Below are 25,341 nucleotides of genomic sequence, written 5' to 3'. Positions count from 1 at the left end.
CGCCCCCACAGTCAGGCCAGGATTCTAGGTCAGCACTGGAAACCCAGAGGATGAGGTTATGGAATCTGAAAAGATGCTGAGAGGGACGAGGGCAGCCGTCCCCCACTCCCACCAGAACAATTACAGAAAACCCAACTGCTGAAGGGTGTAATATCACACGGCCACAGGATAAGCTGGGGAGAGAATGAGGAAGGGGCATTTTCCCAACCCAAATTCCCCAAGGTCTTGAAAAACTATACTCCCCAGAAAGTGTTTGCTTTGCACTTTGCCGAAATCTGTTATGTAACAGTGGAGAAAATGTGTGGGGTGATCTTTTTCCCTGCACTTCAGCCGGGGAGGAGGGTGAGAGACCTGTCATTTCTACTGGGGACAAAGGCAGTGTCTGTGTGTTGGGGGCAGGCAGAGGGTCTCCAGGGCTACCCACTCACAGGGTACCTGTGCAAAGGTACACCTGAGTCAGAAGAGGCAAGACATCTCTGTCAGTTCCACTGCAGGGCTCCAAGTAGACATGCAGTGACAGCTATACCTAGAATAACACTCCTTGGCCTGGCACCCGTCTCTGCCCTTGCTCACTCCTGCCCTCCCAGAACCAGTGAGCCTTCTGCTGTTTCCTGCATTCACCAAGGCCCACCTGTCCCCAGCTTTAACAACACCTCAATGGCGTCTTTCCTGACTACACCCCCACCCCCTCCCTGCTGCTGACCTCTCCACAGCGCCTGCTTGTTTCCTGACTTGTGCTTGTCAACACCTAGAATTACTTCCTTGGTTTACTTGTTACATGTCTCTTCGCAATATTTGAGCCCCATGAGGGCTTTGTTGGCCTCTGCCACTTCTGGATCCCAGCCTAACACTTAGTCAGCTCATACAGATCTACTGATGACCGACCAACCAGCCATTGGAAGACTGGCTTCACAGGCCCCTTGGTGTTCAAACTTGGAAAAATAACATTTTGGAGATGCTCACGGGCTCAGTCAGTAGAAACCTGTTTGTCCCCCAAAGGGAAGGCAGCCAGGTGTTGCCCTGAGGCTACAACTGGGGTGAGCAGTGGTTGTCACTCTGGCACTTCTGTGGGACTTCCAGGGCTGCATGCCACACCAAGGCCACCACTGACCCATATATATTGCTGAGAAATAACTATTCAAGGAAAATGGCCTTGGAGGAGTTTGGGACACGAGAGGTCCACAGAGCCAATAGGTCCACAGAGTCAGGCCACAGCAACTGGACACTAGGCCTGTCCAACCTGGGCAGGGTGACAGTGTGGTGGAGGGAGCACCCCCATGCTCACTGCCCCACCTGCCTGCCTGGCAGCTGGCTCCACGCAGGTGGCTGGCAGCACTCGGCGTTGACAAGCCCTTGGATGCCTCCCTGAAAATAGGCCCTGCAGATCCAGCTGGAGGAAAGCACTATTTGCAGAGCCGCCCAGCCCCTGCCACACCTGTGCCTGCCACCCTCCTCCCCACACAGTCCGGAGGGCTTACCTCAAGGTTCACCCTTCTCAGGGAGCTCTCCTGCTCACCAGCTTCCCGAGGCCCTATCCTCCCACCTCCTGCTGCCCAGCTCCCACTTTTCTTCTGCTTGGGGCATCTAGATGCCTGCTGTGCAGTTGCAGCCCCACCACGTCCCATACTCTTCACTCTGCCTGTCTAATCCCTTCATTCTCCCAGCCCTGCTCAATGCCTCTGACTCCTCCAGGAAGCCTTCTCGACTATGCTTATCTTCACCCCCCACACTTCAGCTCTGCACCATGCAACAGGGCTACTGAGGGACCATCAGTGTGGGGTTGTCACGAAAGCTCCCGATCCCATGAGGCCACCAATGGGACCCTGACTTCTGTCGCCAACCCTTCTTCCTGCTGGACTCTGTTGATTAGGCTGGGACGAGAATAGCTGCCCAAGCAAGAACTCCAGGGGAGTGAGTCTGGCCCCAGAACGGGTTGTCCTGGCCTCACTACCTGACAGTAAACCCTCTGCCACTATAGCCACCTCACAGACCCTCAGGACTGAGAGTCCTCAGATACCACCAAGTCAGTTCTATGACCAGACGGGGAAATCGAGGCCACAAGAGAGAAACTGGCCCCTGCAGGACCCAGGGTTGATCTGTGGCAGAGCAGCCCCAATCAGTGGTCTTACTAGTGGCTGTCACTTATTGAGCACCCACTGTGTGCCAGGCCCTGCATGAAGCACTAAATTCTTTTTGTGTTTATTATTATTATTTTTTATTTTTTTGTAGAGACAGGGCCTTGCTATGTTGCCCGGGCTGGGCTCGAACTCCTGGCCTCAAGTTACCCTCCTACCTCAACATCTGAAAGTTTTGGGATTACATGCATGAGCCACCATTCCTGGCCCTGAATTCCTTTTGAATTAGCATATGCCAACCCCATAGCTGTGGGTACAATTGTCCCCATTTTACAGGTAAGGAAACTGATGCTGAGAGGACCCGAGAAACTTTCCCAGGATCACCACAGGAAGTAACCAAATCAAGATGAAAAGCGGGCTTCTCTAACACGAAGTCCATGTTCCTAACTGCTGGGCTATCCTGCAATCTCATTTGCAACGTAATCTTGATCCTGGAGTGAATAAAGCTGAGTGGAAGGGCCCGAGGCTGGGCTAGCATGCCTGCCTCTGCTCCTGGCTTTATCCTCCCCGGCCCTTGCCCCTCCAGCCAGCTCTGTGAAGTGGGTAACAGCTGTACACTAGAGATCATCTTGGGCCAAAAGGGACTCTGCTGATGAGACTGATATAGCAAGAACACGCACACAGGCTGCACTCCAAGAGAAGAGCTGTTGGTGCACAAGGCTTTCTGATGGCTAGGACAGGACCTCGTGGGCAAGGCACCACCTCTGTGGCACCATATCTAAATGGAGACTGGTTCATTGGAGGCAGCATTCTACTGTTGTAGAAATAAGTATGTTAGTTCAGTTATCCGCAATGCAGACTACAATAAACCTGCCCCTCTAGAAACAGCCTAGCCTATCTTTGTTGGGACACTTCTTTTCTAGGAGCAGGCGAATGTGGAAGTCTGAATTATAATAGTAATCAGGTGGTTACACACTAAGCACAGAATCTAAGCAAGATGTAGAAGACACACATAAAATCCATTTAAGACAATGCAGGCTGAGCGCGGTGGCTCACACCTGTAATCCCAACACTTTGGGAGGCCGAGGCGGGTAGATCATTTGAGGCCAGGAGTTCAAGACCAGCTTGACCAACATGAAGAAACCCATCTCTACTGAAAACACAAAAATCAGGCAAGCATGGTGGTGCATGCCTGTAATCCCATCTACATGGGAGGCTGAGGAAGGAGAATCACTTGAACCTGCGAGTGGCAGAGGTTGCAGTGAGCTGAGATTTGCACCACTGCACTCTGGCCTGGGTGACAGAGCAAGATCCTATCTCAAAAAAAAAAAAAAAAAAAAAAAAACCAAGTTTTTAAGGCTATCCCAGGCTCACAATACAGTATACCAGAATAAGCACATCAATTAGACTCTAAGCTCCACAAAGGCAGGAACCTCATGGATGTATACACAATTAGCACAAAGTATTCAAGTATTCAAGAACTGTGAAATAAATGAGTGAATAAATGAACCACTCCTACATAGAGTGTATTTCATCCTTACAGAAAGCCCATGTGGTATGTATCACTACCCACTCTTAACCATCAGAAAACGAATTGATTTCTACTTATATCACACAGTATAGACTTAGATCTTAAACCCGGTATTGGAATTCTGGATTCTTCACCCTCCCCACCACATGCACAGGTACTGAACAAGTAAAATGGCTGCAGCCACCATGTTTTTGGGTAACTTTTCTTTAAAACCTGCCCACCAACAGCCTCTGCTGAAGAGGTTGGTTAGGTAACCATATTTATACGCTGTGATGCATCTCTGGGACACAGCCTATTGGACCAGGGCTGGACACCCGATCTAACATTTGCCAATCCATTGCTGGTGAGGAAACAATCAGATTCAAACTTTGAATTCTGAACTCAGAGAACCAGAGGTTAAACTCAGTTGTTGGGAGAGATCTCAACTGAAAAGTCATGCAAGTCTGGTCCTGAGAAACCAATGCCACTCAAATAAGCTGCTGTCATGGTAGGGCGAGAGGAGAAGGCAGGCTGATCTGCAGTTGGAAGAGTACAGCTGTGCTTTAAATCTGCATGGTAGCTGGGTGCGGTGGCTCATGCCTGTGATCCCAGCACTTTGGGAGGCCGAGGTGGGTGGATCACCTGAGGTCAGGAGTTTGAGACCAGCCTGGTCAACATAGTAAAACCCTGTCTCTACTAAAAATACAAAAATAGCCACCCGTGGTAGCAGGTGCCTGTAATCCCAACTCCTTGGGAGGCTAAGGCAGGAGAATCGCTTGACCCAGGACATGGAGGTTGCAGTGAGCTGAGATCATGCCACTGCACTCCAGCCTGGGCAACAAGAGTGAAACTCCATCTAAAAAAAAAAAAAAAAATCCACATGGTAAGTAAGAGACACAGAGAAGCTGCTTTGGCTTGTGCTGACTTTTGGTTCCCAGTCCCAATCCCCTAAGGCTGATTTACTTCTCACCCCTGGGTTTGGTGAGATTTTCCTTTATTGCTTCAATAATCTCTTGAGAAAGTCTGAGTGAATTTCTGTCCTCCACTCACAACTCAACTGGGACTAAAGCATTGACGCTAGAGGGGAGTAAAAATTCTCAAATTCTTCCCAAGGTTTGGTTTTCTCACTTGTAAAAAAAAATTATGGACCAGGAGCTCAAAATTCTTTGCTTCCATGGAAGTATAAGAACTCCCAATGTATTATGCTGGTGCAGGAAGTAAGCAAAGACTCAGAGAAGAAAGGTGAGGCAGGAAAAATTTTGTTGACTCATCTGCCCACTTCTTCCCCTCGCCTGTAGTCCTGAGAAGAAGGAAACAATCCTAGGAAGTTGGATGCAGCTTTGCTCAACACAGAAATCAGAGTGACCAGGACCCTGATGTCATCACGCTGCCAGAAATTATGCCTGCTGGAGAGGGAAGCCAATGCAGTATTTGAGGCAAATGAATGTCCTCAAGAGGACATTCTTTAAAACCCACCAACTTATGCACTGCTGCTTATGCCAAGGGTAGAGGGGTTTCCAAAGACAAAGTAACAATGGCGGCTGCATGCCCTGGTATGGCTTGCTTGGTGGCAAAGCTACCAAAACTGTGAATCTTTCTGCTCTACGTGTTCCTGTTGATCAATGGAGAAAAAGAGTCCTTTTCTGATCTGGCGCTAGGCCTACTGGTTGATCACAAAAGCTTTCCTTAAAGCTACTTAAGTCCCACTTTGGGTTTCTTTGACTCCTGTTCTCTGGAATAGGTTTGTCCTCAGTCCTAAGTACACATCACCTTCCTCAGATCCTCTCAGCTGTTTCCTGTCCTCAAGTTCAATGGATCAATGAACAATATGAATTCCCACTAGCTGGAAGGATGGATGCGGAGACAACCTTCCCCACAGATGTTCCAGGGAGCTCTGCAGCTATCTCACCCAGCCTGCATCTCTCCTCAACCTACAGCATTGCCAACTTGGGCTTCCACCCTTCCCACCTGGGATGGGTCCATTCTCAGCCTCCCTGCATGGCCTCTGTTGAGGGGAGAGATCTTAGTTCTTGGACTCTAAGGCAATTACTTAGCCTCTTAGCCTATTACTTCAGCCACAAATTGGTGAAACTGCCTTCTACTGCATGGTGTTGTTCCATGACATCCCAATAGAATGATGTGTGTGAAGCATGTGGCCTGCCACTTGGTGTTTACTGACTCAGAATCACCTTCCATGTACATCTCTCTTTAGACCAATGAGCGCACAGAGGGGCTCTGTTGAGCAGACAGAGTCAGAGGTAGCTGGGTCCCCCTGTGGACACTCTACTTGAGGCACTCCCAGCCAAGTGAGAGGGGACACAGGCAGAGTCCTGGCACCCTGTGGGCAAGGCAAGGCCCAGGGAGGCGGGGATGGTGCTGGCTGGGGCCACTGCCCAACAATGCAAATGGAAATGCCTCAACACACCCACCGTGTCCCAAGGTCAAAGGCTTCACAATTGGGTCTTTGTTCCTGAGTTCAAAAGCCTCACTCACCACTCCTTCCAAAGCCAGCTTGCAGGACGCACAAGACGCCTCCTCTCCCCCACCGTCAGGCCTCCAGCTTCCCTGAGCTGCGAAACCACCCTCCCAGAGATCTGCAGCTTGGCTCTCTTCCTTTCTCCCCTCCACCCACTTCATTTCTCTGGTTAGGCTGGTTGTATACTCCAGGCCTCCTGGTAGATAGCAACAGATGGGTTTGAAGAGGCAGGCACAGCAGTCCAGGTCCTGTGCAAATATCTGCAGCTGAGCAGCTGTCTCCACCAAGGGGAAAGATACCAAACTCCCAGAAGTAGAAAAGCCACGTTCAGGGAAGCTCTTTCTATCTGACACCTAGGGTCCCACCAAGTTTCCCAGCCATGGAATTCAGACCTGAGAGAGAGCTCAGGGAGGTTATTTGCTCCAGCCCCTGCTTCCAATCAGTCACAAGGTCACCTCCATTTTACGGAAGGAATAACTGAGGCCCAGAGAAGTTAAAGGACGTGAAGCCCCCAAGCATGTAGTGGCAGGTAGAATGCGGCTTCTAAGAACAGTAGCTCCCTCACACGGTCTGCGTGCCAGACTGGCCGTGGGGAGCTGGGGTGCCTGGGCCACCTCTAACAGCCACCGGCAGCTCCTCAGGAGAGCAGGCACTCCCCCTTTGTCAAGGCTCCTTCCCCCAATCCTAGGACTCCAGTGTCCCAGGGTCCTATAGATGGGACAGGAGGGGAGAGGGCACACACGCCCTGGGAATCCTGGAGTCTTCCAGCAGGATGACTTCCTCTTGTGTGCTGTCTCATCTTCAGCCATCCTGGCCAGTGGCTGGCGGCCCCCAAAGACATGCGGGTTCACTACCTCCTGCTGCTCGAGGGTTAAAAAGCTATGGTGTGATAGGCAGGCCTGGTGGGAGAACCGTTGGTTCCTGCAGAACTTCCCTAGCCAGAAGTTCTGAGAAGAACCAACCACTTTTCCTGATGCAAGCTCTACAACAAACATCCCCCTCACCTGAGGTCTCCCATGTCACCATTAGAGATCCATTACTTCGGGTCCTCAGGTGCTGGGGGTTTCCAGAGTCAGACCCCCATGACATTGCCAGCTTCCTTTGGGGGAAGGGAGGTGGTGCCATGAGCATGACAAAGGCTGAGGACAAAGCTGCCCAGGGAGGAGCCCAGTGTGGGCACCTGGGACGAAGGGTTGAGGCCTCACAGCAGGGACACGGCTCTGCCAGGGAGGACTGTCGCTGCTGACCACCTTGGTGATGACTCCAGGCACAAGGGCAGACACAGCCTGACCTGAGAGGGGAACAGGCACTTCGAAGACCTCAGAGCAGGAGGGCCACAAGTCAGGCCCTATACGCATATCACAGCCCAGTTCCCTGGAGCCACCGGTGGCAGGAGCCTGCACCCACCTCCCCCAGGAGGCCCACTGGGATTTCCTCAGCATCCCCACAGCTCCTGGCCACCTGGAGGCACAGGGTTCTGCTTCGGATCTCAGGAGACTCGCTTCCCCGCAACCTCCCTGTGACTTGGTTTTGTCTCTACAGAGCAGGCACTGCCGTCCTAAGCATGCTTTGTCTTTCCTTTGGGGTTTAAACACTGGCAAGGCACAGAGTGGGACTAGGAGAGGAGAACAGGCTCCTGCCCTCTGGAAGTATCCACCAAACACCATTCAGAGAGGCTCTGAGCACAGGGGCCTTCCCTGCAGCAAACTGAAACTGAAACAAAACGCCCCAGAAACCCAGCAAGCCCTGGGAGGCTGTGGGCTGATGGATGTCCTGGGCTCGAGTCCCATCCCTGGCTCTGTTGGGGGCCAAACAGGCCTGGACTGACAGGCTTGGGCTCTCCTCTCTTCACCTGCCACGACTCCTGCTGCCAGGGACACCAAGGTACCTTTGCACCCTCCATGGCACCCTGAGAACCAGCTGCCCTGGGCATCTGTCAGCACGGCCCCTGTCAGTCTGGGACCTTGCCCGGCCCGGGCTGGGCCTGGCTGCATCCCCCTCACTGCGCTTGCTTTCCAGGTCCTGGGGCCTCCAGCTCGGCAGGGGGCAGTCAGCTCCCCAACCAGACCCCAGCCAACGCCCACAGGCCTGGCCCTTCCTCAGACAACACGCCAGGGACCTGGAGACCCTGGACCCCACGTTGACAGCAGGGCCTGCCTTCCCCATCAGCTGTCCTGCCCCTGCCTGGACCCTGGCTCAGAATGTGGCGTATGGAGGATGCTGTTGTTGGGCATCCCTGAGCTGAGAGCACCCTGCCCCACGGGCCTCTGAGGGCACGGGGACCCCAGCAGGGCTGGCCACTTATTCCTGCGCTGTGCCTGAACGTGCATTAACACAGGCTGGTTAATTACCCCGAGCAAGAGAGACATTCTTCCACCACCAGGCAAACTGCTGGCCTGCAGCCCAAACCAACAGGGGGAAACTTCAACCGCCCTGGCCCTCTCTGCCAGATGGAAATAACGTATAGCTGCAGCGGTGGGGGAGGAGGGAGGAACAAAAACCAGCTTGGCCAGGGGGCCACACCGGAACCCCAGTGGACGGCCAGCGGCCAGGGCACTCACCGCTCTCGTTCTTCTCGATGACATCCACCACCTCCCCGGCCTGGAGGCTCAGCTCGGAGTTCTCCTGCTTCTTATAGTTGGACACCACCACGTACTGTTCCAGGATCATGGGCTCGGCGGTGGCGTCGGCACCTGGCGAGGGCAGAAAGCACGCGGTGAGCCAGCGGCCGGCCATGGCCCCGCGGCCGGGGCGCCCCCTGTCCATCGGCCTCCTCGGGGGTGGCTGCTCTGTCGCCAGCGCCGCTCCCAGGGGCAGCCCGCAGCCCGGGCTCGCAGCTCACAGGGCGCCAAGGACAGGCCATATAGCAAGGCCCCACACCGGCCCGCTGCACCGCGGGGTCCGGGGGACATGGGGAGCCAGGGGGCCGGGGAGGGGACGGGCAGGAGGAGGAGGAACGAGAGAGGCAGAGCGGAGGCGGAGGCCAAGGAAGCTCAGGAAGAAGCCTTGTGCTGCGATGAGTTAGTCACAGCCCGGCATGAGGGAGCCTGCGGGGAGGCCTGGGGCCCACGGGGTCTCTCCGGCCTCCCTCTCGGGCCGGCAGGGGCATCGGGGAGGGCGGCGAGCCAGCGGGTGGGCGGCCCATGAGGGCTGAGGCCAGAGGCAAAGGAAAGGCAAGCAAGAGGCTCCAGCCTCTGCCCCCAACCCCTGCAAACCCGAGAGAAAAGGCAGCCCTGCTCCCTCGGGCGGGAGAGGGAGAGGAGAGAGCGGGAGAGAGCTTCTCCGCGGCCCAGGCCCAGGCGAGGAGTCAAGAGGGTTTGAGGCCGCCAATCACTGGGGTTTACTCGCAACCCTTAAATAGAAACACATGAGACCCGTCGAATGAGGAGCCGGGGGTGGAGGCAGGGGAGGGGGAGGAGGCCCAGACTGTTTACTTGAAACCCAAGAAGAAAGTCCCCGCGCCAGCGGCTGGCGAGCCCAGCCCGCCCCCCGCCAACTTTGCTTCAAGTTCGCTCCGTTCCTACCCCTGGGACTCACCCAGGCGCTGCCACCGAGCCCAGGCCGGGTGCAGTCGGACCAGCCTCAGGCCTGCCCCCAGCCCTGCTTCCAGAGAGGGCCCTCTGGCTGCAGAGACTGACTCAGTTTCTCCCTGCCTTTCAGCGCCGGGGCTTGTGGTCAGGCCCCTGGCAGTTTGAGGGGCTTGAGGGGTCAAAAGCTGGGCGCAGCAGAGGGAGGGCAGGCGGACTCCCAGGAGCAAGCAGCTTCTCTGTTCTCCTCAGCCACCGGACCAGCGCGACATTCACTAAGCAGGCACCAGGCAGGAAGGCAGACAGGCTGGGTGCTCTCTTAGCTTCCTAGCTGTATGGCATTGGATGCTGCTTAAACCTCTGCACTTCAACTCTTCCCATCACCATTATTAGGGTGGGGGTGGGGATAAGACACTAGGAGTGAAAAGGATCCACTAGCCAGAGATGGACTAGTCACCTCCTACAGGAAGCCTTTTCAGACCACCCCCAGCCCAAAGGGAATTCCTAGTACTTTTTTTTTCTTTCTTTTTTTTTTTTGAGACAGGGTCTCTCTTTGTTGCCCAGGCTGGAGTGCAGTGGTGCAATCATGTCTCACTGCAGCCTTGACCTCCTGGGTTCAAGCAATCCTCCCACCTCAGCCTCCCACGTAGCTGGGACCAAAGGCACACACCACCACACCCGGCTAATTTTTTTATTTTTTGTAGAGATGAGGTCTCACTTTGTTGCCCAGGCTGGTCTTGAACTCCTGGGCTCAAGTGATCCTCCTGCCTCAGCCTCTCAAAGTCCTGGGACTTTAGGCATGAGCCACTGGGACTGGCATAAACTATATGTCTGCCAATGTCCTTGAAGGCTAGGGGGCTTCATGTCACTAGCCTGGCTACAAAAATTGCTGAGGGTCTCCAAGCTCCACACAGCCCCCTTGATGCCTCAGCCTACAGCCACATTTCCCACACGCGTGAGTTTGATTTGGCAAATGTGATGTGCCAGGCACATTAACTGCCCCATTTCATGCCCACAACATCCCTCTTATCTTTCCATTTCACACAAGACTAACCAGACGCCCCTCTAGAGCAGGCAAGAGACGACTCCAGCTCCCACAGCTGCTATGAAGAGCATCACATTCATTCAGTATGATTTTGTTCAGGCCCAAGCCCATCTGTCTTTCCATTGCAGAGTCACTGCCTCTGATTTGTTTCCATCAGTCTGGTTCTTCTAGCACAGTAATCCTCAACTTGGTAGCACAGAATCACCCAGGGAGCTTTGTAAAAGTACTGATGCTGGGCTCCAGAGACACAAGTTTCTTTGCTCTGGGACTCAGGCATGAGTAGTTTTTGGACATCCCCTCTGTGTCCCTATGGTGCGTGTGTGCACCCTGGAGCAAGAAACACTACTTAGATCTTTGGGGTCCTTCTGTAGGGGGAGGCTCCCTCCAACCTAGGGCAGACGGCAGTGGCCACAGAACTCTAGGAAATCCCAAGGGGAGGCCTCCTTCCAGGGAAAGAAACCCACTGCCCCCGGCAGTTTTCTCCCATGAGGTGTGGCCCTGCAGGGCCATCTCAGCCCTTTGGAGAAGCGGAAGGGACCCTGCACAGCTGAGTGTGCCACATACATTCGCACGTGCACAGTCCCGAGCAGCCCTGCTAAAGCAGGGATTATATTTCAGGCAGAAATGCAACCAACAGCCGGGCAGCAGGGCCTGCCCCGCCTCTGTACTTAGGCGTGCCAGCTTCTGTGCCTGCCCCTGCCAGCTGGGCAGAGGCAGTGCCGGGTGCTGCACTGACGGACTACCTCCCACTGTGCCCCTAGGGGGACGGCAGTGCCTGTTCCATGCCTGGAGCCTCTGTGGCCAACAGCACTTCTTAAGTGCACCCGGCACAAAAATGGCCATCCCTGGCCTATGAGAAACGGGGCCTCCTTTCCCAGTGTGGGGGTACTGGATGAGAAGAGTGGGAAAGAAAGGCTCCAGCAGCAAACAGAAGAACAGAGAGTTCTGTGGCATGTTAGAGAGCCCGCAAGCCTGAGTGTGCCCAGATCATAGCAGTAGTGACAGCAAGCCTTCATCAGTGCTGACTGGGAGGCCCCCGACAGCATGTAGCTGCCTTGTCCAATCCTCAGAGCAACCCCGTGCAGTAGGTCCTGTGATGGCCCCATTTTACGCATGGGCAAAGCAAGCCTTGTGAGGGTAAGTGAATTCCGTAAGGTCACACAGCTGGGATTGAACCCAAGCCCACCTGAACCCAAGCTGTGATCTTAACTTCCACACTGTATGTGGCCTACAATGGGCCACTGGCACCTGGTCCCCAGGGAAGGGCCCATTACATCCCAGATACCTGAGACACAGCTGCTGCTTAATAAAGACTAGAGTATGGGTTTCTTTCTCTCTCTTTTTTTTTTTGAGACAGATTCTTGCTCTGTTGCCCAGGCTGGAGTGCAGTGGCACAATCTTGGCTCACTGCAACCTCCGCCCCCCGGGTTCAAGCAATTCTCCAGCCTCAGCCTCCTGAGTAGCTAGGATTACAGGTGCCCGCCACCGTACCTGGCTAAATTTTTTTTGTATTTTTAGTAGAGATGGAGTTTTACCATGTTGGCCAGGCTGGTCTTGAACTCCTGAGCTGAAGTGATCTGCCCGCCTCGGCCTCCCAAAGTGCTGGGATTACAGGCATGAGCCACCGTGCCTGGCCTAGAGTATGGGTTTCCAGTTGACTCTTGCCACCTCTACTGACCAGACCACAGTGCCTGTTAGGTGGCAGGCACTTAGTAAGTGTGAAATGAACCAGTGAAACGCGTGAACTGGCAGAAAGATGAACAGAGGGACTCGCTAGTTTGTGGAGTCAATATGAATACCTCGACTCTGATATGGAAATATAGGAAAATGAGACAACCAAACTCTAAGGGAGAAAGGGAGACGGGGAAATCGAGGTAAGGAGGAGCAAGGAGCCCCAGCTTTGTGGCCAGAAGATGCTTGGAGGATGAGCAGGAGGTGCTGGGGAGTGGACAGACATCAGCTCATTTTAATCCAACCCAAGAAAATGTGAGGCAGGGTTTCAAAGTTGAGTTAAATCCACAGCCCCACACCCCTTCCCCCAACCATTTTCCTGGAAAATTGGCCTGAGCTTCCTGAAGGGCTGACTCTCTGGGACACAGGTAGAGAAGTTAAGGAAACGTTCTCTAGGTATTGGAAAGCACAGACAGGCTTTGGCCCCTCTCAGGAGCTGCTCCAAAGGCTGTGGGATGGACACACAGACACTCTGTCCTTCTGACTGCCCTTCCCTCCCCCTGCACAGGCAGGCTCCCAGCTCTTCCCTCTGGCAGCTGCCTCTTAGGGTGTTCCCTGGCCAGGGCAGCCGGGCGGGCGGGAGCTGCGAGCAGGTATCCAGATGAGAAACCACTTGCAGGCCAGGCAGGCAGTGGGCGGTGATGTCATCCCACAGAGGCCACTCTGGATCCCCTTCCAGCCAAGGCCTGCAGAACTGGGGGCTGGAGGAGTCTGCCTGAGTGGGGAGGGGGCAGTGGAGGGAGCCTGGTGTCTTTAGATGAGGAGTGCTTGGCAGGAGCATGGAGAAGGAGTGTACCTCTTCTAGACAGCAGAGCCTCTCCTGGGTTGGAAGGGGCCTTTGCATGAGTCTCATCTAGGGATGGACCCTTATGCTTTGTTACAGAGCCCCTAGTTGGACCTGCTGGGGTTCCGGGGTTCCCTTGGACCCCTGCCCCACCCTTGCCTCACATCTGCATTCCTTTAACTACCACCTGGATGGAACTCTGGCTGCCAACTTAAACTTCTCAACTGGGCTTTTGCCAAGTCACTCCCATGCTCCAACGCCTTCCATGGCTCCCTGGTGCCTATAGAATAAAGGCCAAATTCAAGCCCAGTCTTTCTTGCCAATCTGATCTCCCCAAGTTCCTTGACCCCCGTCCCCCACACCACCATTCCTTACATCACTTATGATTCAACACACATTTTTCGAGCACCCACTAGGCGCCAACACCCAACACCACTGCTCCATGCAGCTTCTTACTTTCCAAGTGTTTGCTCTAGCTGCTGCCCCCTGCTCGAATGCTTTCCCTTCTTTCTACCAATTCCAATTTCCCAGTTCTCCCCAAGCATCTCTGCCCTCCAGAAGGCTCCTGATCACTCTTGCTCCCTCTCTTCTGTTCCCTCCTGAACTTTATGTTGGGCATTGCTCCCCAACCACGCCTTGGACAAGAGTCTCTCGACACCCTAGGGCTAGTGCCACAGGACGTGACCTGGGACATAGTCATTACCTGAAATTCATGATGGAAATGCTTAGAATTAGAATCAAAGATCTGAGGTCCAGTCCTGCTTTGCCCTTACTAGCTCTGAGATCCTGGGGAGGACACATAACCTCTCTTGAGTTTTAGCTTCATCTGGAAACAGGAACAATTAGCAGTTCCTACCTCACGGGAATTGTTCTAAGCGTGGAATGAAGTGACGGGGCTTCAAGTACTATGGAAACCACAGATGTTCATTTTAAAGCAAACGGAGCAAATGGGCGATCTGGGGAGCAGCAAAGGTGTTGGTTCCTTTGTGGGCTCAGAACCAGCAGGCAGCTCGGTGCCAGGGCTGCAGGTGCCAGGAGAAGGGTGGGGAAGGGAGGCCTGGGGTTGTGTCCCTGCAACATGCCCCTCCCAGACCCCACCTTCAGCAGGCAACGGGTACTTGCCAGCTGGACTGAGAGGCAGCTCAGAGCCCCCTAGGCCTACTCGGGAGGGATGCCAGGCTAAGCAACCTGAGGCCCCTGATCTATAAGGATCTCCAGCATCAGCCCTTACCTCTGAGTTTCCTGTCTTATATCTCAAAGAACCCTCCAACACTCCAGATGGAGAAACCAAGGCCCAGAGAGACTTTGGCCCTGGACTCGCAGTCTGGCTGGGTTTTCCCCGAGCCCACACTGCCTCCCCTGGGCCTCTTGCTCCAAACAGCTGGGAGTATCTTGAGACATGGTTAAGCGTCCTCCCCAGGATCACAGAGCTAGTAAGACCCTGTGCTGGCCTCCACCCCAGGCTCCCCACGACTCCCTAACCCTGGGCATCCTACAAAAGTCCCTCTAGCCCCTTACAACTGGTTCCTCCCAGGCTGGACTGGGACTGCTGGCCCCTCCGCTGTACGTTTGGTGAATAAAATGTATTGCTGTGGGCCAAGTGGGCTCTGGCTCACTGGCGCATGGAGAGGGGAAAAAGGGACAGGAGCCCAGTGATTAGCTCAGGCCCAGGCCCTCGTCACAGGAAACTCCAGAAGGACGATTGCAACGCCCTCCGACCCACTGCCTTCTCTTCTCCTCTGGACTCCTCCCAACACGTTCACCTCCCATTCCCCGCCCATAGCTGCAGCAGGAGGGGCTGAGCTTTAGGCTCTAAACCCTGGGGCTGGCCCAGCCCCACCACCCCACTCAGTTCCCACCCTTCTGCTTTGTCCCCTATTCCCCCAGCCTGAACCTCTGCTCTCAGGTTTGGAGCTAGAGGGTCAGGGTGTGTAACAGTCTCAAAAACGGAGGGGCCCCATAGAAGACCCTTCTGGAAATTCCATCCCTCCTCCGACCATCTCCATCCAGAAGCTGAGAACCCTGCTGTCCAGGATTCTCTGCCATGGTCCCGTAAGACCAAAGGCTGAAGGCAAGTCCCTGACTCCTGCCCAGCTCCTCCCAGACACAGACCAAGGCCCTAGTCCCTGAGGGCCATCTCAGCCAGGCAGGCCAAGCTCTGGATTGCTGGGCATGGGGGCTGCGACCCATCTTCAGTGAGTCACAGACCTGCCCACCCCCTGCCCCAAATCTCCAGCTCCCCAGTGAGATCACTGGAAATGAGGCGTGGGTGCCAGGGTCCTCTGCTCTCAGCCTCAGTTTACTTGCCTGAAGTGAGATGAACTGTCTTTGGCTTGGCTCTCTCACTGGAACGGCCAATTGAGATAAGGCTGAAGACGGCGAAAGTCCCACCACTGCCTGAGCACTTTCTGTGTGCCAGGCTCCCCACGAGGTGGGATGGCTTCCCCTTAAGGAGGTTACACACCCCACCCAAGACAGCATAGCCAGGACGTAGCAGAGCTGGAATTCAAACCCACACAGCCTGGGTCCAGAGCACATGTGCTTACACGCTGAGCTACGTGGTCATCACTCAGCAAAGGGCCCCGCGTTCGGATCTGACCGGGGAGACAGAGGGCACAGCAAGTGGAAGACCCCCTGCCATGCTGGCAAACAGCTGCTGCACATCACAGGGAAGCATGCGCAGGGCCTGAGGGCACCGGCTCCCGTGCACATGGGCCTGGAACACACATGCTCACACACATGCACATACACTGGGCAGTACCTGTCACGTCCTTCTTGGGCGACTCAGCCCAGCTGGACAGCCACACTTCCGAGTCCCCGAGAGTAAGCGGCAGCAGGAGAGGAGAACCAGAGAGAGAACAGTTAGGCAGGCAGGAGGTCCACAGCGAGTGGCTGCAGGCGCTGCGCTTGGCCGGCCACAGGCGGAAGGCGGAGGAGGGAGGAGAGTGATTTCCTGGCCCTGGGCTGGCTGTTGGGCGTGGGCCCGTGTGATTACAGAGGCACTGGGACACAGCCGGCTGGGACAGGGATAATGAGGTGTCCGCCGAAATGCAGGACTCCTCTGGAGCACAGAGAATCCTACACGATCCTCCCTGGAATGGGGCCCGTGGTTATCACAGCCCTGTACAAGGCAGCCTGACCCTTCCTTTCTGGCCATGTGGGTGGCTGGGTCCCACGGGGCCTGGTGGTTGCAAGGATCCTCAAAGGCCAGTGGGCTCAGTGGCCTGGACCCAGAACCTCAAATGTCAGGGTTGGAGCACCCAGGACCCATCTCTAGGCCTGGGGGCACCACACCCACTGGACCCTGATGTGTCATCCAGCCCTTCCTGCAGCCCCACCCACTGAGGAAGACAGATTGGCCCCAGCAGAGCAGAGAGAACATTGTTTTAGGGAGTCTCGCTCCCCAACCCCAATGCAGAAGGACAGGGACCTTGAGTGACCAGAAGAGATGAGGGCTCTACTCCAGGCTCAGACGGTGGTGTCCAATCTGAGCCTCAGTTTCCTCACCTGTGAAATGGGATTTAGCGTTGTCTTCCTGCCAAGAGGAAGGAGCAAAATCAAAGCAGCATAAAGAACATATGATTGAGATGTGATACCATTAACATCTGAATGAGGCAGAAAGCTCTTGGTCTAATCAGTGGTTTGTGCATTTCTAGAATAGAAGAGAAGAGGGCCACCATGTCAAGAGCACTGACACAGTTGAACTACAGTGACTCATTTAGTCACCACGGCAACCCCATCAAGTGGGTAGGCATTTTGAGCCCCATTTTACAGGGGACGACTCTCAGACATGGAACCAGGTCTGCTGGCATCCCCAGGCTGCTGCTTTCTCTGCTGGGCTGCTCTTCACCTCCAAAGGAGCAGAGCACTGGCTGCAGTGGGGACAATTAAAAGAATGCTGAATTGCAGGTCTGAGAGACAAACCCTGGCACTGCCCACCAGGCGCTTGCCAGGAGAGGGGCCTCACCCATTCAGAGAGTACTGATAAATAGCAGCAAACACTTACACAGCATTTCCTCTCTGCCAAGCATCCGGCTGAGCACTCTGCGTATAGTAACTCGTATTTTTCCCAACAAACCTACGACGATGTGTTCTATTATCCCCTCCATTTTGCAGATGAAGCAGCTGAACCAGAGAGGTTAAGTAACTTGGCCAAGGTCACACAGCTAGTACAGCAGTGTCCATCTCTTGCAGGGACACACACCTGAGCTAATCAGAGCTTGATGCTTTTCTCTATTTAAAGTACCTGACTCTTTCCCTCACTCAGCAAGCCACCTTCCAATTGCAGGTTGGCTCCCGGTGTAGAACTGGAAAGCCTGGCCCCCTTCCGGTTCTATTGTAAATTAGCAGAGTGGGGCTTTGGTGGAGACGTCTAGCAAGGCCTTTGGGGTCTGACTGCCTGGATTCAAATCTAGGCTCTGCTCCTTTGAAGAAGTGACTTACCCTCTCTGAGCCTGTTCCTGAACTTGTAAAAATCTGGATGACGTGATGTGCTTACCTTCTAGGTTGCTGTGAGAATTAAATTAGATAATATGTAATAGTGCCCAGCGCAGTGCCTACTACATAGTCAGTGCTTGATAATGGTTACCGCCACTAGCAGTAACTCCCATGAGTGTGGTTAGCATGAGTCTGCCTCCCTGGGTTCAATCAGCTCTGGGGACACCCAGAAAACCATGCCCCTGGCCTGCAAGGACAAGAACTAGGCAGTGTTTAATACTGGATGCACCAAGAAAAAGCTGGCACCCTGTTAGAGATACTGCCCTACAGTCACTCTCAGACACCGGGCTATCTGGAATGGAAGGTAGAAGGACTCCAGGGGACCTCACTCAGAGACAAACAGGGCAAAATCTGACAAAACCCCTCCCCAGGTTCAGCAGTCAGTAGCCTCCTTGGGGAGCAGAAGCAATGCTGGCCCAGCTTTCAAGCCCTGGTAGGGCTGAGACAAGGTAGACACACCACGGGCCTCCGCAAGGATTTAAGCTGGTATGGCCAAGGAGGTCTGGGTTCAGAATGTGGGTGTTGCTGCCTGGTGCCCACATCTTGCTGAAGTTTCAACTCCCTGCTGCTGCATCCCAGAGATGTGGCCAAGTGGGCTGCCTGCTGCAAGGCCCTGAAATGCCCCCGAGCGGGCCTAGCACCAGGCCCATCCCAGCCCCATCTCGCCCTCTCTCCACTCCACTCTCCACTTCAGTTTGCTTGACCACTTTGCCTACTTTAGGTTCCTTTTGGGTTCTTCATAAGGAGACCTGAGAAGTGCTAACCTCTTTCAGTGAGCCAAGGAAAGCTGTTTTGCCTGGGCCTGGAGAACCCAAGAAGACCTGTTCTGTTGGACAGGTGCTTACAAAGGGCCAGATAATAAACACTGCAGGCTTTGGGGGCCAGATGGTCTCTGTTGAGACTACTCAACTCTATTCTTATAGTACAAAAGCAGCCACAGGCAATACATGAAAGAATGAGTGGGCTGTGTTCCAATAAAACTTTATTTATAAAACCACAAAGGGGGCCGGATGTGGCCTGTGGGCAGACAAGCAGAGCTCATGCCTGTCACCTTCAGTCCCCATAAGCCAGCCTTCCCATATCTCTCCGCAAAGGAAAATGAGAAGCAGACTAGAAGTAAGCCTGTCTTTTTAAAAAGAAACCTCTCTCTAAAGAAACCTCTCTCTAAAACATGATTTATTTCTCAGTCCCCTGACCTGCAGAATTAATCCAGTTCTGCTGCTCCCACTCAAAGTCCCTCCCCCTTCTCTCTAGCCCACTCTAGCAAGTTCTCAAGGGGTGGAAGGACCCCTTCTTCCTCATTACAGTGAACAGAGAAGAGCCCCTGGCTCATAAACCCTCCTGGCCAGGAGGCAGACAAGGTTGTTGGCTAAGGGCTGGGAAGACAGGGAGTTGAACAGACAGAGGGACAGGGGTGAAGGAGCAGTGTGGGGGCACAGCCAAGTGAGCAGCTGTGACTGACACAAACCAACTACTTCCTGCCTTCCCCTGTCTCTGCCTCCTTCTCCTCTGGTGACCCAGAACCAAGGGTCCTACAGAGCAGGGTCACGGGCCTGCTGGAAAGTGAAGGGCATCGGACTGGAAACCTGCATCCTGGCTCTTGCTGAGAACACACTGTGTGGCCTTGGGCAAGTGGCTTAAATACTCTGGGCTTCGGCTGGGCGGTGGCTCAGCCTGTAATCCCAGCACTTCGGAGGCTGAGGTGGGTGGATCACTGGAGGTTAGGAGTTCGAGACCAGCCTGGCCAACATGGCGAAACCCCTTCTCTACTGAAAATACAAAAATTAGCCGGGCATGGTGGTAATCCCAGCTACTAGGAAGATTGAGGCGTGAGAATCGCTTTAACCCGGGAGGCAGAGGGTGCAGTGAAACAAGATTGCGCAACTGCACTCCAGCCTGGGTGGCAGAGTGAGACTCTGTCTAAATAAATAAATAAATACTCTGGGCCTCAATGCTCACATCTGTACAGTTAAGCATTTGGGCCTATTGCTCCTGTCTGATGGCCTGCCTGAGGCAGTTGTCTGACATTCTAGACCTTCCCAGCAGAAAACTGGTAGTCTCCATAACGCAAGTGGACCACAGCGGAAATGCATCTTTCCAGAGAAACGGACTGTCCTTCCTGGGAAAACCACTTGAATGCAGGCTCAATGGAGGCAACCCAAGTCCAAAATAGCAGATGATTCAGGAGGCACAGAGCGCAGAGATCTGGAGCAAGAATGAAAGCAACCTTGGTTCTTGTGCTGGCTTTGCCACTTAGCTCTCTGACTCTGGGATAGCTGGCAAATCTCTGAACGTCTGTTCCTTCTTTTGTAAATGGGGAAAAAACACCTGTCCTGCCTTCTTTGCAGGATTAAGACTGAAATGGCGTAATGCCTGGGGGAGGTTTTGGAGGGCTGGGAATTAGGCCTCTGGACACAAAGAGGAGTAAGTGCTAGGGGTGAAAGCAGCAGTTTCCTGAGAAATGGCAGGCATGCCATGTCCCTCCCTCACACGGCCCACAGTGCTCATGTCCCTGCCATGGCTGTCCCTCGTGGCATTGCTCGCAATACCAGCAACAAGCCAGGCCAGGAGAAAACCAGGGGACTGCAGATTCCGGCCAAATACAGGGACCCAAAGGCACTTAGATGCTGAACCTGATCCTTAACAGGCCCAGGTGATGCTGAGAAACCAAAGAACAACACTGCAGGTGCCCCTGACTTTAAGGACAACCTACCCCGCCCAGCACACATATATCCAAGGACTTCATAGGAACACCTGGATAGGCCTAGGTTAGGAGAGGGTCCTTGGCTGCTCTGAAGATGGTGAGTATCTCAACTGTTCCCAATCAGTTACGTGTCAAACTTCTTCCACTCTTTCTCCCCGTCTCACTACTGCACTTGACTGGTCTTAAAAATAATAATAATAAAGGCTGGGCATGGTGGCTCACATCTGTAATCCTAGCACTTTGGGAGACCACTGTGGGAGGATTGCTCCTCGGAGGAGGCCCAGGAGTTGGAGACCAGCCTGGGCAACATAGTGAGACCCCATCTCTACAAAAAATAAAAATCTAGACAGGCGTGGTGGTGCCTGCCTGTGGTCCCAGCTGCTCTGGAGGCTGAAGTGGGAGGACTGCTTGAACCCAGGGCGGTCGAGGTTGCAGCGGGGCACGATCATGCCACTGAAATCCAGCCTGGGCAACAGAGTGAGACTCTGTCTCAAAATAAATAAGTATAAAATAATTTTTAAAAGGGCCCTTATAGATTCGTAGTAAGGCTTCTTTTAATCTTGAGTAACTCCAGAGCAGTGAGAATTGGGTTGAATTTATCCAAATCTAGTCTGAAACCATGTTTCCAGGAATGCTTCCCTGGTGTAAAGCAAGTTCCATCCATCCAAACTAATAAATCCAGAGTGGGCCATGAGCCCAGGTGGGAGAGACCGGAATGAATACAGCCAACAGCACAAACTCCATGGAGAATGACAGAGAACCACAGGCTCAGGGGGACCAGGGCAGGGTCACCAGCCTTGTCAGTTTCTTTCCACAGCCCTGCCCTCGGCTCGGGGGAGGGGAGGGGCGACAGGCTGGGGGTCCAATGGAATGAACACCTCCCTGTCTTCTCCATGCCCTTCCATCCTTCAGTATCTGTACACACTGGAGCACTCAAGCCCTCTCCCTCTTTGGGAATACTGTTCTTACCTCACTACAGCTTTGAACTGGTTTCTAAATAACTGCTGCAGTTTAGCCTTTCCTCTCCCATACAACTAAACTGCACAGGACTAGATTTCTTCAGTTTCCTGCAGACTCCACGTTTCTTTTCCTTTCTGGTTAGGACACCAGGAAATTTAGCCACCACTTTCAGGCCACCAAATAATTAGGGCCTAAGAGCTGCTAGTCCTGTTATTCAGTAGTAACAGTCACTGTCGTTGTTGGCATGAACAGGGCACTTTCTTGTGGTAGGCACTACTGCATAGGCACACAGCAACTCAAATCTTTACAACAGCCCAACAGGGTTATCACTCCTTTACAAAGAAGTAGTTTGGCCTATGTGATACTCACTTTAGAGGACCTGAAACAGGTTGTCATGCTCAGAGCAGCAGAAACTGAGGGGCAACAGTGAAAACCATGTGAATGTCATCTGGGAAAAACATGGATGACCAATTCGTAATTCTTAAAAAGTCTTAAAAAACATGGCACCAGGCTGGGCGCGGTGGCTCACGCCTGTAATTCTAGTACTTTGGGAGGCTGAGGCAGGCGGATCGCAAGGTCAGGAGTTTGAGACCAGCCTGGACAAAATAGGGAAACCCCGTCACTACTAAAAATATAAAAATTAGCCAGGTGTGGTGGTGTGTGCCTGTAATCCCAGCTACTCAGGACGCTGAGGCAGGAAAATTGCTTGAACCCGGGAGGTGGAGGTTGCAGTGAGCTGAGATCACACCACCGCATTCCAGCCTGGGTAACAGAGCAAGGCTCCATCTCTTAAAAACAAACAAACAAACAAAACAAAACCAAAAACCAAAAACCAAAAAAAACATGGCAGTAATTAAGATGACAGAAAACAAACAGTTCAAGTATGACTTCCAATCCAAGCACACCTGGGTGGAAGTCTGGTGTTTAGTGTGTGAGCTGCTTCTGACATGGGCTTGTTCCAGGGTAAGCAGCAGCCAGCTGGTCAGAGATACCCATGGCATGAAGAAAGAGTGCCCTTGCACTGGAGGGCGAGGGGTGAATGCTGCTAATGCAGCAGCTTGGACCCCAGGTCTGCTCCTACACTCGGAGCCTCCAAGGCAGCTGAGCTGGCTTCATGGAGGTGTGATCTGGGCAGTGGCCGAGGGTCCTAGGTTTACAAGGGTCCCTGCAGCTGATTTAATGCTCTTCTGTCAGGGATTTCATTAATAATTTATGAATGAGAGAGTGTTCATTTTCATGTGGATCCTGCAAATTATGTAGCTGGCTATGCCCAAGGCCTGAGGGTTTGGGGCCACTGAGCTAAATAAACAGAAGTACTCAAGAAGAAATCTAGCAAAGCTGAATTTCTGATGGATATCTTCTTAAAGACAGAAAGCAAATCCCAAATGGAAAGCCAGGCCATTGTTTGTCTCCAGGTCCCCTCTCTCTGCTACATCTTTGGCTTCTTGGTGGTACCCCACAGGCTGGAAGGACTATTTAGGGACTCATGCTAGGTGCTGTGCTAAACATTTATGAACATTTTCTTGTTTAATCTTTACAACAGTCTGTAATTTACAGATGAGGAAAGTGAGGCTCAGAGAAGTTAAGGCTCTGGCCAGGCGCGGTGGCTCATGCCTGTAATCCCAGCACTTTGGGAGGCCAAGGTGGGTGGATCATCTGAGGTCAGGAGTTCGAGACCAGCCTGTCCAACATGTTGAAACCCCATCTCTACTAAATATAAAATTAGCCAGGCGTAGTGGTGCATGCCTGTAATCTCATCTACTTGGGAGGCTGAGGCAGGAGAATTGCTTGAACCCAGGAGGCAGAGGTTGCAGTGAGCCGAGATCGTGCCATTGCACTCCAGCCTGGGCAACAGAGTGAGACTCCCTCTCGGGGGGAAAAGGAAAAAAGAAAAGAAAAGTTAAAGTTCTTTCCCAAGGCCCTACAGCAAGAAGTGATGGCATCAGACTTAAACCCAGGCAGGCTGGCCAGGAATTGGGAACAAAGGGTCCTCATGGGGGATGTCATTTTCTGATCCTCCCTGGCCACTGGCCAAGGCTTTATTTATTTCTGCTGCTTTTTGTAAATGTAGCCATATTCCTATTCCTTTTGCTCTCAGCAAGAAAGGACTTGCCTCTGTTCCCCGGAATCCAGAACACGTGTGGGGGCAGCCCAACCCAGAGTAGGAATGCACTATTGACCCTCCGGCCCTGGGTTATGCAGTCAAGGAGCAGTTTCCCTGCTCAGGAGGGGGATGGGGTGGGATGGTGTGCAGTGGGGGCTGGGCCTGGAGACCCTCCACAGACCCTTAGGGACTAAGTCCAAGGGTGCTGGCATAGGCCAGGCCTGGGGCCAGAAGGGTCAGCCCAGCCTAAGTGGGTGTGGATGGAGAAGCCAAGGACGCGCTAGGAGCACTGCGGCTGCCTAGAGGGGGCTGCCTTGGCACGGAGTAGCCGGTAGTTCTGTCACCTCCCTCCACCCTGCTGAGAAGACCCGAAGCTTCCTGGTTAAAGACAGGTGCTGGGTTAGTGAGAGGCGCTGTGGGTGGAGAGAGGGGTGCTGGCCAGAGAGGCTGGCAGGTTCAGAGCCTCTCTGCTCCCAGCAGCTGCTGCCCAACCCGCGGCAGCTCTTTGGGTTGCGGCCTCCCACTCAGTTCTCAGGTTCTCACCTCTCCCCACCCCAGGGCATTTGTATGCAGAGAAGAGACAAACTCAAGTTTGTTCTGAGTTCCAGGATCCCAGCCACCCGCCTCCCCAGGGTGGCCTGCCTTGGTGGTCCTCCCCCACTTACTGGGATATCCTCCCTCCAATTCCCCCACCCACCAGCTCCCCCAGAAGCCTGAGCCAAAGCCAGTATCTGCATTCACACCGAGAAGGAGCAGCAGAGGCCGGCAGCGGGATGAAGTCAGCAGCCGCCGGTCTCCAGCCCCCAGTCTTGCAATCCGCCTCCTCCCTGGCTCAGTCTCCCTGAGAGCCGCGAGTGAGTGATGGAGTCAACAGCAATGGACTCAGGACAGACATTCCCCTCCCTGGACAACGAAATGTGGAATGTCTCCTTTTCTCCAGGCTGGACTCTTGCTATCGGATTATCAATGAATCAACCGCCAACTATTTCGGGAGCATCAACGGCCCCTGCTTGAGACCATCTGACTCTCCACCCTCTGTCTAAAAGCATCAGACACACAACCACAGACACCCTCCCCAGCGTTCCTGTCTGCTTCAGGAGTCATGTAGGTTTGGGGAGACAGGCTGGGTCCCGGAAGGTCTGAGGGAGGAGACGGCAGGGCTGAGTCCTGGAGGCCTTGAAGGTATAACTAGACCCATCTTTGGGGTAGGGCTTACAGAGCCTCGGGGACATCTGGCTGGATGCTGCCATGCACTGGTGCAAGACAGGGGTAGGGATGGGGGGTCAGGGGTAGGAGGAGAATTCATTCCTGGACTGAGGTTGAGGACACCCACTTTTCAAGGTTTGCTGTCTCCCTCATCATGCCCTGAGCAGGATATTTGTTCACTGACTGTTCCCACTGGCTCCAAATGTCCGGTTAGGGCTGTAGTCCTAGCAAGCGCATAGCACACAGTAGGTGCTTAATAAAGATTTGTTATGAGTCTCTTCAATCAGACCTTTAGTTCCTTCAAGGCCTTAACCCCGTCAGCACCCCACAACACCTTGAATGTAGGAGATGCCCAATTAACCCTCAGTGGCTGATGGAAAGATGAATACTCACTGCTCTCCAGCCCAAGGGCTCATGGAAAACTGAGGCCCAGCTACCCCACTGCACCAGGACCCTCCTGGTGCCCACAGCTCTGCCCTCCCTAGTCCAGGCTTGGCCTCTGGAACCACATACAGGCATACAGGCCTGGCTTGTGCTGGGCACAGTGGCTCCCATGCAGCCCTCTGAGCCTGCAGAACACCCTGAAGGGCTGCTGGCTCCCAGCATCTGCTTCAAAGCCCTTTAAAGAGATTTTTAAGGCCGGGCGCGGTGGCTCAAGCCTGTAATCCCAGCACTTTGGGAGGCCGAGACGGGCGGATCACGAGGTCAGGAGATCGAGACCA

General features: G+C 53.8%; 1 protein-coding gene across 5 annotated transcripts in view; it reads right to left on the bottom strand.

Moving 5' to 3' along the window:
- Window positions 1-25,341, bottom strand: part of SH3PXD2A (SH3 and PX domains 2A) — a 260,999-nt gene that overhangs the window by 55,089 nt on the left and 180,569 nt on the right. For 2 of the 5 annotated variants that reach the window (XM_011957343.1, XM_011957342.1), the window contains exons 7-8: window positions 15,910-15,954; window positions 8,623-8,754 (exon numbers count right to left, since the gene is read on the bottom strand). In XM_011957343.1, the coding sequence (XP_011812733.1) occupies window positions 8,623-8,754; window positions 15,910-15,954 (177 nt within the window). Of the gene's footprint in view, window positions 1-8,622; window positions 8,755-9,276; window positions 9,339-15,909; window positions 15,955-20,715; window positions 20,835-25,341 lie in introns of those variants that run through there. The other 3 variants (XM_011957346.1, XM_011957345.1, XM_011957344.1) reach the window with 3 other exon arrangements.

This window comes from Colobus angolensis, unplaced genomic scaffold (assembly GCF_000951035.1).
Source record: "Colobus angolensis palliatus isolate OR3802 unplaced genomic scaffold, Cang.pa_1.0 Scaffold44, whole genome shotgun sequence".
In the NCBI taxonomy this organism is placed as follows: domain Eukaryota; kingdom Metazoa; phylum Chordata; class Mammalia; order Primates; family Cercopithecidae; genus Colobus; species Colobus angolensis.
The sequence above is the reverse complement of the archived record's forward strand: the minus strand, read 5'-3'. Positions and strand labels throughout refer to the sequence as shown.